Source organism: Terrapene carolina, unplaced genomic scaffold (assembly GCF_002925995.2).
Source record: "Terrapene carolina triunguis isolate 2854851 unplaced genomic scaffold, T_m_triunguis-2.0 Scaffold96, whole genome shotgun sequence".
In the NCBI taxonomy this organism is placed as follows: Eukaryota; Metazoa; Chordata; order Testudines; family Emydidae; genus Terrapene; species Terrapene triunguis.
The window spans coordinates 21,479,421-21,492,775 of NW_020664447.1; the positions used below are offsets into that span (position 1 = coordinate 21,479,421).

The 13,355-nt window shown below is 43.2% G+C and overlaps 1 protein-coding gene across 3 annotated transcripts in view; it reads left to right on the forward strand.

The window, feature by feature from the left end:
* Positions 1–587: 587 nt before the first annotated feature.
* CAPRIN1 (cell cycle associated protein 1) overlaps positions 588–13,355 on the forward strand; it is an 89,431-nt gene continuing 76,663 nt past the window's right edge. For 2 of the 3 annotated variants that reach the window (XM_024213857.2, XM_024213860.2), the window contains exons 1-2: positions 588–724; positions 1,048–1,253. In XM_024213857.2, coding sequence (XP_024069625.1) covers positions 1,050–1,253 — 204 coding nt within the window. In that variant the 5' untranslated portion in view covers positions 588–724; positions 1,048–1,049. Of the gene's footprint in view, positions 725–745; positions 919–1,047; positions 1,254–13,355 lie in introns of those variants that run through there. The other variant, XM_024213859.2, reaches the window with a different exon arrangement.

Genomic DNA, 13,355 nt, shown 5'->3' on the forward strand with positions numbered 1-13,355 from the left:
CCAGCGCGCGTGACACCACGGGTCACCCCCAGAGCGCCCCAGGCTCGGCGGCCACTGCCCAGTCCACCGGGCGCCTGCGAGCGGAACCGAGCGGCCCCCAGTGCCAGCGCTCGGCAGCGACGGGACTATTGCAGTTAAGCCCTTTGCCCTGAGGGGGGGTCCGGGCCCCTCCGGGGGATCCACGCAACCGGCCCCCCTGGAGAAGGGGCTGGAGCTGCCCAAGCTGCCGCTCCCCGGGCCGGATTCGCACGCAGCAGGGCCGAGCTGTCGCTAGAGGGAAGAGTTCTCATTGCCCAACAAGCCCGGCCCGCTCCCGCTGGGTCCTTCCAAGAGCCCCTTGCTCTTCCCATTGTGTGCCGGGTTTAAGTGACCAGCGCGCGCCTGAACGACCCGGCCCGGGAAGGCTTTAGCATTTGGAAGGGGGATTGTTGGATGCACGATGGGGAGCGCCGCACTCCTGAGCCCGTCCCGCTATGGAATGCAGAGCGGCCAGTGGCTCAGGCATTCCACGAAGACACACCCTGCCGCCGAGGACCCATCGCTCGCTCCCAACCCGGCCCTGCCTGTCTCAGGCGCGCGCGCTCTTGTCTCTTCCTTTAGTAGCTCGGTGCAGAGGTAGCAGGAGCGGCGCAGGCGGCGGGGCCGGAGTGGGCTGAGGCGGCCGTTCCCTATAGCGAGAGCGCAGCGCACTGAGCCCCCTCCCCTTGGGACACTCACACACACGGTGAGGGGGGTGGGGATGACGACGAAGGGTTCCAGACACAGGGGTCGGGAGGGTTTCCGTGAGTGACCGTTGAACGGGGATAGTGGGCGAGCGGCGCCAGGAGGCTCCTGGTCACGTGACTCCCGAGCGCCCTCGTCGCAGGCGGACAGAGCCGAATCGATTTGGTGGCGAGATCGTTGGGCGCGCGCCTGCAGGTGCGGCTCGGACGCGCGTCCTGGCGGGTGGGTGAGGAAGGTTGTGGGTGCGCGCGCGCCCTCCCGCGTGTCCCCTTCGGCGGCCCGTCCAGCCATCCCCCTTAACGCGCTCTCTTTTCTCGCCTGTAGAGATGCCCTCGGCTACCAACAGCACTATGGCGAGTAGCAGCGGCAAAGTGGGGCCAGTGCCGGCGGGTAGCGAGGCCGCCCCGGCAGCGGCTCCCCCCCAGGTGGTAGCGGCTGCGGGCGGCAGCACCAGCTCGGTGCAGACCGAGGCCATGAAGCAGATCCTGGGAGTGATCGACAAGAAGCTGCGCAACCTGGAGAAGAAGAAGGTACCGTAGCTCCCCGCACCCCCGTCTGGGCCCTACCACCCCTCCCGTCTTCTGGCTTCCTCAGCTCCAGCCCTCCCCGGACTCATCGGCCGCACTTTCCCTCTCGGTCTCCAGGTTCCCTTCCCCGCCCGGGAGTTTCCGCTCCCCGGCGGCCTGTCGTTCTGTCTCACGCCGGGGCTGCAGAATCACCTTTCCCCGTCATCCACGGCGGGGATTGGCCGGCCCGTGCCCCGCTGTGCGGGGAGCGAGGTCTCGGTGCTCCTGCCCCGGCCGGCCTGGTCCCCGGGGAGTTGCCGCGGGACTGCTCGGGGCGTTCCCGGTGTGGGCCCGGCGGAGGCTCCCGCCGGAAGGTTCCAGAAGAGCGGCCGGAGAATTCCTTTCCTGCTCGGCCTGGCCGAAGCGCGCAGCCCTTTGTCCGCAAAGCCTAGCGCGGGGCGATGCGCGTCCCTCTCATGCGGGGCTGTTTGGGCTCGGACACAGGCAGGAGGGGCCGCCACTGCCCCCTTTCCCGTCCTCTCAGTCGCGGTCGGTGTCCCAGCTCCCGGTGAGACACCGGTGCGGTGAACCACAGCCCCCCTCCCCCCCACCCCTTTGTTCCTGTGGGCCGGGGTCTTCGCGTGCTCAGCCTTTGCGGGGGGATGAATTGGGCTTGTAACCGCCCCATGGAGTAGCGGCCCTCTCCCCCGGGACAGAGAGCAGGGTGGGTGCGGGGCAATAGGAGCTGCAGTCGGTGGGGCTCACGGACTGTGCACATGGAGGCTGAAGCTAACATGGCGGCGGTGAGAGGCAGTCTCAGCCTCTCCGAGGCAGCTGCATTGTGTGAGCAGTCACTGGCAGCACAAAGTCGGGGCCAGCCGGCCACCCTACCAGAGATTCCCAGCCCCTGGAGGCTCACTCTGTATGGGTTTCGCAGCCAAAACTCGAAGGCGTCCAGGATATTATACAACAGCCCTCGCCCTGATTCTTGGGGTGTCTGTTGTGGGAACATCAGTTAATCTCAGAGGGTCTGGGTTGCCTAAGGAGAGTGACGGTGTTGTGGCTACTTATCATTTCTATGGTACCAGTTGTGTACATGATGCTGTGTGTCAGATGGAGCGTGCCACGCAAGTGGCCCTGTTCTACAGAGCTTAATGGGTAAATGTGTAATAGGACGCAGTAGCAAACACAAGTTTGAATGGTTATTGTCCCCAATAAAAGCTCTGGCGTTTTGGTGATGTACTTGAGAAAACAGTATATTTACAGGTTAAAACTTGGGATGCTACCAAAAAATTCTGACCTGCAGCAAGGTTAATCTCTTAATTCTGCTTTTGTTTTTAATGTTAAAAAAAAAACATGAATTCAGTTATGAAATTTTCTGTTTCATTTTTATTTAAAAACAAAACTTGAAACATGAGTAGTCTAGTTTGGGATGAATTAAATATAATAAGGCTGTAAAGGTGACCTGCAAAGGGGCCAAAAAATGTACCTGCTTTACACCTGTATGCATGAGTGCACTGCTTTTTTTTCCTGTTAGAAATAGCAGGAATGTTAAGTGTTGTCGTTTAAAGAGAGGGGGGAAGGCTTTTTGTATGACTTTAAAATGTGGCAGGGGAGTTCTCTCATACTTTGCCTGTAGACAGACTTATACTTGTATAAGCAAAGGTGTGATATTAAACAGTTAAATCAGTGCAAGCTTATGTGTAGACAAAGTCTTAGTCTTTAACTGAAGGTTTGGAGATTTTCAATCAATCCTTAAAACTTTCCCCAGGTGTTTTAAGTGAAATAAGTAGATTGTAAATGGTCTGAATAAAAAACTTCAGACAAAGTAAGGAAGTGAAACAATATCATAAACCTGCTAATTTTCCAGGGTGGACACAACTTGAATGTTCAGTTAAAAATTAGGGGAGTGGGGGGCAGGGAGGTGGGGGGAAGAGCTCTTCAGACCTTCTACCCTAAAACAAGCAAAAACTGCACAAATACAGCATTTTTGCCTTTGCTGGTCACTTTTACCTGTTGCTGTCTATATGCAGCAGTTTCTGAAGTTTTAAAGAAACTTACATTTTAACAAATGTGTTCGTCTTTTAATGCGGTCACTCTCAACCTTTCCAGACTACTATACTCCTTTCAGGAGTCTGATTTGTCTGCTGTATCCCCAAGTTTCACTTCGCTTAAAATCTATGTGCATACAAAATCAGACATAAAAATACAAAAGTATCACATACGGTATAACTGAAAAATTGTTTACTTTCTCATTTTTACCATATAATTATAAAATAAATCAATTGGAATATAAATATTGTACTTTTCAGTGTATAGTATATAGAGCAGTATAAAAGTCATTGTATGAAGTTTTAGTTTGTACTGACTTTGCTAGTGCTTATGTAGCCTGTTGTAAAACTAGGCAAATATCTAAATGAGTTAATGTACCCCCTTAGCAGATCACTGCGTACACGTATCCCTGGTTGAGAACCACTGTTTTAATGACAGGTTTCAGAGTAGCAGCCGTGTTAGTCTGTATCCGCAAAAAGAACAGGAGTACTTGTGGCACCTTGGAGACTAACAAATTTATTAGAGCATAAGCTTTCGTGGGCTACAACCCACTTGTTGCATCCGAAGAAGTGGGTTGTAGCCCACGAAAGCTTATGCTCTAATAAATTTGTTAGTCTCTAAGGTGCCACAAGTACTCCTGTTCTTTTTACTGTTTTAATGGACTTTCTGGTAAAGTTCTATGGAGAGTATCTTAAACTAGAAAGTTATAAGTAGAAGACCTCAGAATTCTGATACAAATGCATGCAATTTGGGATGTTTTAGCTTGTGAATTCCTTAGTCTCTGTTAGTTCCCTATACCTGTTGTTATATATGGAGAGCAGTAGTGACTGCTTTAATTAAGGTGTCATGAGCATTTCATTATAACTGCTTATTACTTTCTGAAACTTGGCATGGAAACTTCCCTCATAGAGGAGAAGAACCTTTGAGTGGTTGTGGTGTGAATTGTTTTTGACTTGATAAATTGTGTATTAGCACTATATTTTGCTTTTTTCGTGTTGCGCACAAAGTGTGCAGTTAAGGTCAGGTTGTATGTGCATAGCTAGCTTAGCACTGTGCACAGTGATGAAAGTATGTGAAGGGGACAAGAGCTCCTGCACAACTCTGAAGTCTTGCTGCAGACTTCATAATGTGCATAGGATAAATGGTTCTTGGATGTGTCAAGCCAATTTGTTAAACTATGTTTTTTTTCCCCCCGTCTTTAAAAAAAAAAAATCAAAGGTGTTAATATTCTCTGAAGTTTTTGAAGATTGCATGGCTAAGTAATCAGAAGTAAGGAAATGAGAGGCTAGATATGCAATATTTATTTGTGCTTATGTATTGTTTGTGATCACATGCTTAAATGCAGTATTTAAAAAAAGTAGTTGTATGATCGTCTAAATTTCTGAAGATGTTTTGCATATAAAGGGTAAGATCAGAAATTATACAGAGTCTAGAGATAAGTGGATGAAAAACGTTAAATGTGAAAACGTCTGATAATGTGAAAGATCAAGTGTTTCACTAAAGGAGTTAGGTGTTCATCTAGAACAGTGGTCTCCAAACTTTTTTGATTGCGCACCCCTGTCAGTAAAAAAATTTTTGAGCATGCACCCCCTGCCACGCTGAAGCGCAAAAAAAAGCTGCTTGGACTCCCGCCTGACGAAGCAAAAAAAAAAAAAAAAAGCACTCCTCCTGCCGCGCACCCCCAAGGATTCTCTTGCGCACCCCACTTTGGAGACCACTGATCTAGAAGGACAATGGAGTTAAGTTTTGAATGTTTATTAGCTAAGAACAAAGTAAAAATACTGTTGATTTGGTGACCTGTGCAATTGGAGCCTGTGCAATTTTAGATATTTAAATCTTAAATGGTAAGTGTGGCTTGTGGTCTAATAAATGCACTTTTGCTGTAGAAATCAGAAATGCTACATCTTGATTCAGAGAAGTCTTTTTAGTTTCTCACTTTCATTAGCTGGCTCTGTAAGAGTAAAATGATATTGCTAAACTCAAGTAGTAGTAATTTTGGAATTAAATACAGTATTTGTTCAAAATATGTTGAAAATAATTCAAGCTGGAAACCATAGTAATTACAGGTGTTTATACTAAATTGCTAGTTATATTTCAGTCTTCTTGTTTTCAGTTTGCTTCAGAACTAAAGTGTTAAGAAAAGTTCCAAAGAGCCTAAGTGGTACATGTTTAAAGGGGGATAGAAGAAACTGGATTACTGTCCTTCAGATGTATAAAGAAAGCCTGAGGGTGTGTTATCTTTAAGAAAGATCAGGAATGCAGAATCTTGGTTTTGGACTTCTTGAAGGTCTCTTATGTGTTAAGACCTTCCTTTTGGTCTTAATTTAAGGAACGTTCTATTGTCTAAAGTCTTTTTTTCCATCTGCTTATGAGTTGAATTAAATAGGTGTTTAAAAAAGTTTTAAACAGTCTGAATAAAAATCACTTAAATCTCTCTTGACTTCACTTGCATGATGTGTGTGATGTTAAAATCCTACTAGTTCTGTAATTACTCATAGTCTTCCAGGAAAAGCAAGCTAGACCTAAATCTCAATTTCTGTTCTTGTGTTTTTAATACAGAAGCTTTTTGAGGGGGGAGGGGAAGGGTTGGAGGGGTGAGAGCAAACTTTGTCTCCATTTTACAACCTGGGGGCGGGAGAGGAACACATGCCCCAATTACTTCCTCCCTTTCAGTTCACCTTTAATACCACACACAACCAAACTTCATGTGCTGTGCTAACTGCGCCATTGTCTTATGAAGCTTTAGAATGCTTAAAAATATGAAAGATGCTGTATTAAAACCATATTCTATAAACTGATAAATGTCTTGTCTTCATGAGAAAGCTGTACCAGTTTAATAACTACTGTAGGTTTAAAACCAATTTGGTTAATCCAGTGCAAATGGCTACATGGACACTCCTTTTGATTTAAACCAACCTTAATTCGGCTTGGTTGAAATCAGTGGGAAATGGTTTAAACTAAAATAGGTGGCCATCCTGGGGTTAGCACTAATTTTAAAACAGTTTTAAGTTAAATTGCTGCAACTTTGTCTTGTAGCCAAACTGTAAATGAGTCTAAATATCTTAGTGATGTTTGCCAATATATATTTCATGGATGGTTCTACCATCCTCAGTAACATAGGAATTTCCATTGGAATACATCAAGTGGGTATTTCAGATTGGCCTAACTTTTTAGATAGTATTTATCTCTCTGCTTCCACTTCTTGATAGATGTGCTAGACTTGCTGCATGAAAGATCTGACTAACAATCAGTCTATACTAGGGCATTGTGATAAGTTTCTTCTGAAGAGGTTTTATGGAAGCAGCCATTGTTGCTAGGTTTAAGGCCCCTCTGGTGATCAAAGGCTCTTCTCACTGATACACTGATCTCCATGTACCTTTGGTGAAGCAGTTGCATGCTCTGTCAGGAGGGCTGTCTTCTTGTTTCCTTGTGGGATAACACTAAATCAGTCCTGAGACTGTTCTCTTTTTTCCAAGTTACTTTCTTTTGTTACTCGGTATCCAGCATGGCCTGTCTCCTATTAGTCAGCACTGTTATTGCACTGCACAACACATGTTCAGAGTGGTGGGCCCAGTCCCTGCGTGGTTTTTTTTTTTTTTAAGGAAACAGACTCAAAGAAATGTCATCTAAAATGAAACTCAAAATTAGTTGTAATAAATGTGACTGGAGGTTTCTGTAGTGAAATTGTGAGTGGAGGCAGTCTGTGAAACCACTGCTGAATTCGTTTGTGTTGGAACCTCTGAATGGCAGCATGGATATACTGATTTTTGGATACATATTAAGTCCCAGCTCCAACCCTCAAAATTAAGCTCTCATACCGGTAAAAAAATAAATTAATAATATTTTATATTTGGAGGCACTAGTTCCTTGTTTCATCTCATTGTTTCATTTATAACTATTAGATTTTTAATAGTATAGAAGTTATTTCTCTCAATGCTTGATATAACTTCTATTAACTAGTTCTACATGCTCACTGAAGAGAAAATAGACTCCTTTTCTGTGAGTTGGGCAAAATATCTTAATTACTAATGTAAGTAATTTTGCTGACTTTTTGCCTTTGATGGAAGCATGAGTTTGCAACAACATTTTAGAGCATCCAGCTGTCTGGACTGCTTCCCCCTTTAGATGACTCTTAAAATATCATATTTATGTTTTGACTCTGGATTAAGCTACTGATGACTGAAAGAGTCCTTTGGCTAGACTTAATGTGTGTATTTAAAGGACTGTGAAAACCAATTAAGATTGTACTTTCATAATGAACAAAAGGTAGCTCAGATCAGTAAAACTCACTAAGGCTGCCTTATGTCGACTTCAGTCTGTAAGCATCTACACTAAAATGCCCCTCCCGCCAATATAAGTTGCCCACTACACTGACTTAATAACTCCATCTCCCTGAAAGGGGTAGCGTGTAAGTTGATTCGGTGTCTGTGTAGACACTGAATTGTTTACATTGCCTGTTGCCACCCAGGGGCTGACAGCCCAGGGCAGTGGGGCTCAGGCTGTCAGTGCCCCACAATGTCCCACACTGTTAGTTAAATCGATGCAAGCCCTTTTGGTGAAGACACGCACTGCTGACAGAAGGAGCATAGTGTGGACGTTACAAATTGAAGTAATTACCGTGGTGGCTGTATGTCAACTTAACTTTGTAGTATAGACATACCCTAAGGCAGTGGCTTTCAGTCTTTCCAGACTGCTGTACCCTTTTCAAGAGTCTGATTTGTCTTGCTGTTTCACCTGACCTAAAAACTACTTGCTTATAAAATCAAATATAAAAATACAAAAGTGTCACAGCACACTATTACTGAAAAATTGCTTGCTTTCTCATTTTTACCATACAATTATAAAATAAATCAATTGGAATATAAATATTGTGCTTACATTTCAGTGTATAGTATATAAAGCAGTGTAAACAAGTCATTGTATGAAATTGTAGTTTGTACTGACTTCACTAGTGCTTTTTATGTAGCCTGTTGTAAAACTAGTCAAATATTTAGATGAGCTGATGTACCCCCTGGAAGACCCCAATGGGTACGCATATTCCTGGTTGAGAACCACTGCCCTAAAGCATGAAGTAAGTATTGCTGGAGAAGTCAAGTAGAATGGTAAAACAAAAGTGCAGGTCATGTTGGCTTGATTGTATGGATAGAAGACTAGGGATGTCCAGATTGGAATAAAAGTACTGTAGACAATGCATTGTATTAGTATTTCTGCACTGAAATTTTCTAGCAATAAGGACTTCATCAACTAGGAAGACTTACAAAATATCTAGGTATATTCGGTCACCATTGCACAAATAATTTACTGACTAATTCCCAGTAAGATTAATCTGCATTAGTAGGTAAATCACTGGTATCCTTAAGTTAAGACACATGTATTGCCTTGCATATTCTAGTGTGATTTTATTCACCTAAGATATTAGATATTTCCAGTTAATGGAGTGAACAAATAATGTTCTTAAAAACCAATTCAAATAAAATGAGATTTTACATTTAAATTAGGGCTGTCACGCAATTAAAAAAATTAATCACGATTAACCATGCGATTAATCACACTGTTAAACAATAATAGAATACCATTTATTTAAATATTTTGGATGCTTTCCACATTTTCAAATATATTGATTTCAGTTACAACACAGAATACACCCTGATTGAATTGGCCTCGTTAGCACTACAAAAAGTAACTTTCCGTCTGTTAATATTCACCCCTTCTTGTCAACTGTTGGGAATGGGACACATCCACCCTGATTGAATTGGCCTTATTAGCATTGACCCCTCCCCAATTGGTAAGGCAACTCCCATCCTTTCATGTGCTATATATTTATACCTGCCTACTGTATTTTTCACTCCGTGCATCTGATGAAGTCGGTTATAGCCCACGAAAGCTTATGCCCAAATAAATTTGTTAGTCTCTAAGTTGCCACAAGGACTCCTCATTATTTTTACAGAATACAATGTGTACAGTGCTTATTTTATATTTTTATTACCAATATTTGCACTGTAAACCAGAAGAAATAGTATTTTTCAATTCACCTAATACAGGTAGCGTAGTGCAGTCTCTTTATCATGAAAGTTAAAGCTACAGCTGTAGGATTATGTGCAAAAAAACTTTTATTTTTGAATGCAATGTAAAATTTTAGAACCTGCAAGTCCACTCAGTCCTACTTCTTGTTCTGCCAATAGCTCAGACAAATTTGTTTACATTTGCATGAGATAATGAATGCTGCCCGCTTCTTGTTTACAATGTCACCTTAAAGTGAGAACGTGCATTTGTATGGCACTGTTGTAGCCAGCATCGCAAGATATTTACATGCCAGGTGCGCTAAAGATTCATATGTCCCTTCATGCTTCAGCCACCATTCCAGGGGACATGCGTCCATGCTGGTGACAGGTTCTGCTCGATAAAAAGCCAAAGCAGTGCAGACTAAAGCACGTTCATTTTCATTATCTGAGTCAGATGCCACCAGCAGAAGGGTGATTTTCTTTTTTGGTGGTTCGGGTTCTGTAGTTTCCGCATCGGAATGTTGCTCTTTTAAAACTTCTGAAAGCGTGCTCCACACCTCATCCCTCTCAGATTTTGGAAGGCACTTCAAATTCTTAAACCTTGCGTCGAGTGCTGGAGCTATCTTTAGAAATCTCACATTGGTACCTTCTTTGCGTTTTGTGAAATCTGCAGTGAAAGTGTTCTTAAATTGAACAACAGGTACTGTGTCATCATCCGAAACAGCTATAACATGAAATATATGGCAGAATGTGAGTAAAACAGAGCAGGAGACATACTATTCTCCCCCAAGGAGTTGTTACAAATTTAATTAACACCCTTTTTTAAATGAGTGTCATCAGCATGAAAGCATGCCCTCTGGAATGGTGGCCGAAGTATGAAGGGGCATATGAATGTTTAGCATATCTGGCACGTAAATACCTTGCAGTGCTGGCTACAAAAGTGTCCTGCACATGCCTGTTCTCACTTTCTGGTGACATTGTAAATAAGAAGAGGGCAGCATTATTTCCTGTAAATGTAAACAAACTTGTTTGTCTTAGCAATTGGCTGAACAAGAAGTACAATCACGATTCTTTTTTTTTTTTTTGAGTTAATCATGTGAGTTAACTGCGATTAATCGACAGGCCTAATTTAAATGATGGTAAATATTCAGTTTAGTATCACTTTAATGTCTTTTGATATTCTTTAGAAAGCTGTGTTAAGTGCTCGACACTCAGATTTACATGAGAGAGAGTTCACTTAAATTTTCTAATATAGTACATTGAGAAAATCCTCAAGTTCTAAACACTTACAGTTTCTGAATAAGAAACAAGGATGTTTATATTTATTAATGCAGTGTTGAAGCTGAAAATTCAGGAGCACATTATAAATCCAAAAGATAAAAATATTACTACGGTGTTAATGTGACCCTGTTGCATGTCCTATCTATTTTAGAGTATAAATTAAATGAGTGATCAACTATTTATTGTGTACAAGGAAAACAGGAATAGATAAACCTGTATGTGACATAGCCACATTGTGGAGTGGGGAAAACAGTGCCTCTTGGAATTTCTGAAGTTTTGAGTGCTCAGTTTCAACTTTCATTTCACTTGAATCCTTGTTTGCATTTAGTTTTCCTGGTTCTTTTTTAAGAAATGGGGAAAAGTGCTTTGTAGTCACTTTTAAGATGCCTTTGTGGTGCTAGATCACTAAGATGACAAATAATTGAGGAGGCAGTTAGTTGGGGAACATTCTAAAGCACATGCATGAAAATATCAAACATTCGTTTATAAACTCTTTATATCAAAGTCAAGTTTTTCCCTCTTGAATAAGGACTATATAACAAGTCAATTTTTAAATATTCTGACTTCATCTATCTGAATTACAAAACAATGTCAGTCAGAACATATATAACTCAGAAAAGACAAAGATAGTTTTATTTAAAAAAAACCACTCCTTTGGGTCAAGACCAAGCATGGAAAATTTTAGCCCAAAAGGAATTTGCTTGAGAAAAGTTGAAGTGAAATTAAAGGGGGTGATGACTCACAATGAAAATTAAATCTTATAGTTAGTTGCCAACAAACTCAATATTGAAAAAGATCAGTCAGACTTTGGCCAGCTGCACCTGTATTTCCCCTTCGTGGTCCACCAAGGCACCTACTGTAGGCTCTTGGTTCCTCAACTGTCACCTTTCTTGGGTGGAGACCTACATGTCTCTCCCTCCTAACCAGGGTTTTTTTCAGTCTATGTAGTTCCCTGCCTACACATCCACAGCAAGCCAGACTGCCTAAACTGGCCAGCATCTGCACTTTTCTTGCCAGCAGTTGCAGATTGCCACACAGGTTTTCCTAAGCAAGCATATTTCTTCTTAAAGTACAAGTATTTTAGAAAAAAAACTAAACAATAGAACCTACATGCCTGCTTAAAGCTTACCAGAGGTCACGCCAGCCCAGCCTCTGTTAGGTGTCAGTCCTTCAAGACCCACAACTGGGTTTTCCCTGTAAAAGTAAGTTCACAACCATTTCAGATTCAGAACCAGAACAACCATAACTATTTCAGTCTTTCCTTTATACAGCTTCGGCCTTTGACCTTGTATGACAGGTGATCAGCAGACAGAGGCCCACTTCTCAGGGCATAGCCTCAAAAGGCTGGGGTTTGGGTAACTGGACTTAAGGAATTTGTATTCACCTCCCTTGAGCTATTTCCAGGAAATCCATTTCATATATACAGTCCCAAACATCCATTCTTTGGCACATTGTTCAATATAGTCCTTTGATCATCCAAGCTTTACATCCCATCTCATAGGGTCACAGTGAGTTGATGGCAGATCAAGGACTAAAACTGGGATCTGCTGACTCAGTGTCCTGTGATCTGTTTAGTGGATCACTCTTCCTCTCATTTACCTCTTAAATTTTTCTGCTGTTTGTGCTTTTATACTTCAGAGTGCACATTGTGTGTGAGAACTTAGGATAAGATTATACAGGGAAAAAATCAGTAAAACATCTCATTTTGCTGGGATACTGCAGTCTGCTAAGCAAAAAATTCTTAATGCAGTTACTTTACAGCACATCTTGCTGATGTTAGTTAAGAGTAAATCAAGATGTCATTTTGTAAACCTTTCTCTTATCTAGTAGTATCTTAGCCTAATGCAGTAGGTGACCTTCTGGACTGTGTCTAAAACTACAAAGAGGTAACACTTAGTCTGCATTTAGAATCCCATTTAACCAAATGCACATTATCACAAAGTGGCTCTTCCGCTGTATTGCAGAGGGCAAGGCTGCCTTCCTTTGGCTTCACCTTGGCATACTAAATATCTGGAAGCTTTGTGAGAAAGTAGCATTAAACAGGAATGACTTTTCTTCCAGTTTGTGGTGATAGAGAAGCCTGTATAAGAACATTTATTTCTAATAGTTAAAACTCAGGTTACCAAATTAAATGGTAGTTCATGGCAGACTTTTTTTTTTTTTTTTGGTGGTCAAACATTGTGCATTCTGTGACTGAGTAGGCCAGGAGTGGCCAACCTGAGCCTGAGAAGGAGCCAGAATTTACCAATGTACATTGCCAAAGAGCCACAGTAATAAGTCAGCAGCCCCTCATCGGTTCCCCCCACTCCCAGCGCCTCCCGGTCACTGTCAGCCCCGCCGATTAGCTCCCGCCCAGCACCTCCAGATCAGCTGTTTCATGGTGTGCAGGAGGCTCTGGAGGGGAGGGGGAGAAGCTAGGGCATGGCAGGCCCAGGGGAGGGGGTGGGAAGAGGTTGAGTGGGGGCAGGGCCTGTGGCAGAGCCAAGGGGTGAGCAGTGAACCCCCCCCCCCCCCCCAGCACATTGGAAAGTTGGCACCTGTAGCTCCAGCCCCAGAGTCGGAGCCTATACAAGGAGCTGCATACTAACTTCTGAAGAGCTGCATGTGGTTCCAAAGCCACTGGTTGGCCACCCCTGGACTAGGCTAACTGTAATGTGCTCAATGCTCTATTTAAGACAGCTGCATCCTGAAGCTTGAGCTAGTGCTGAACACAGTTGCTCACCTCTTAAATGGTGGTAAGCTGTTAGGAGTAAAACACCTTTGCTTCTTGCTCTACCTCAGGGGTCTCAAA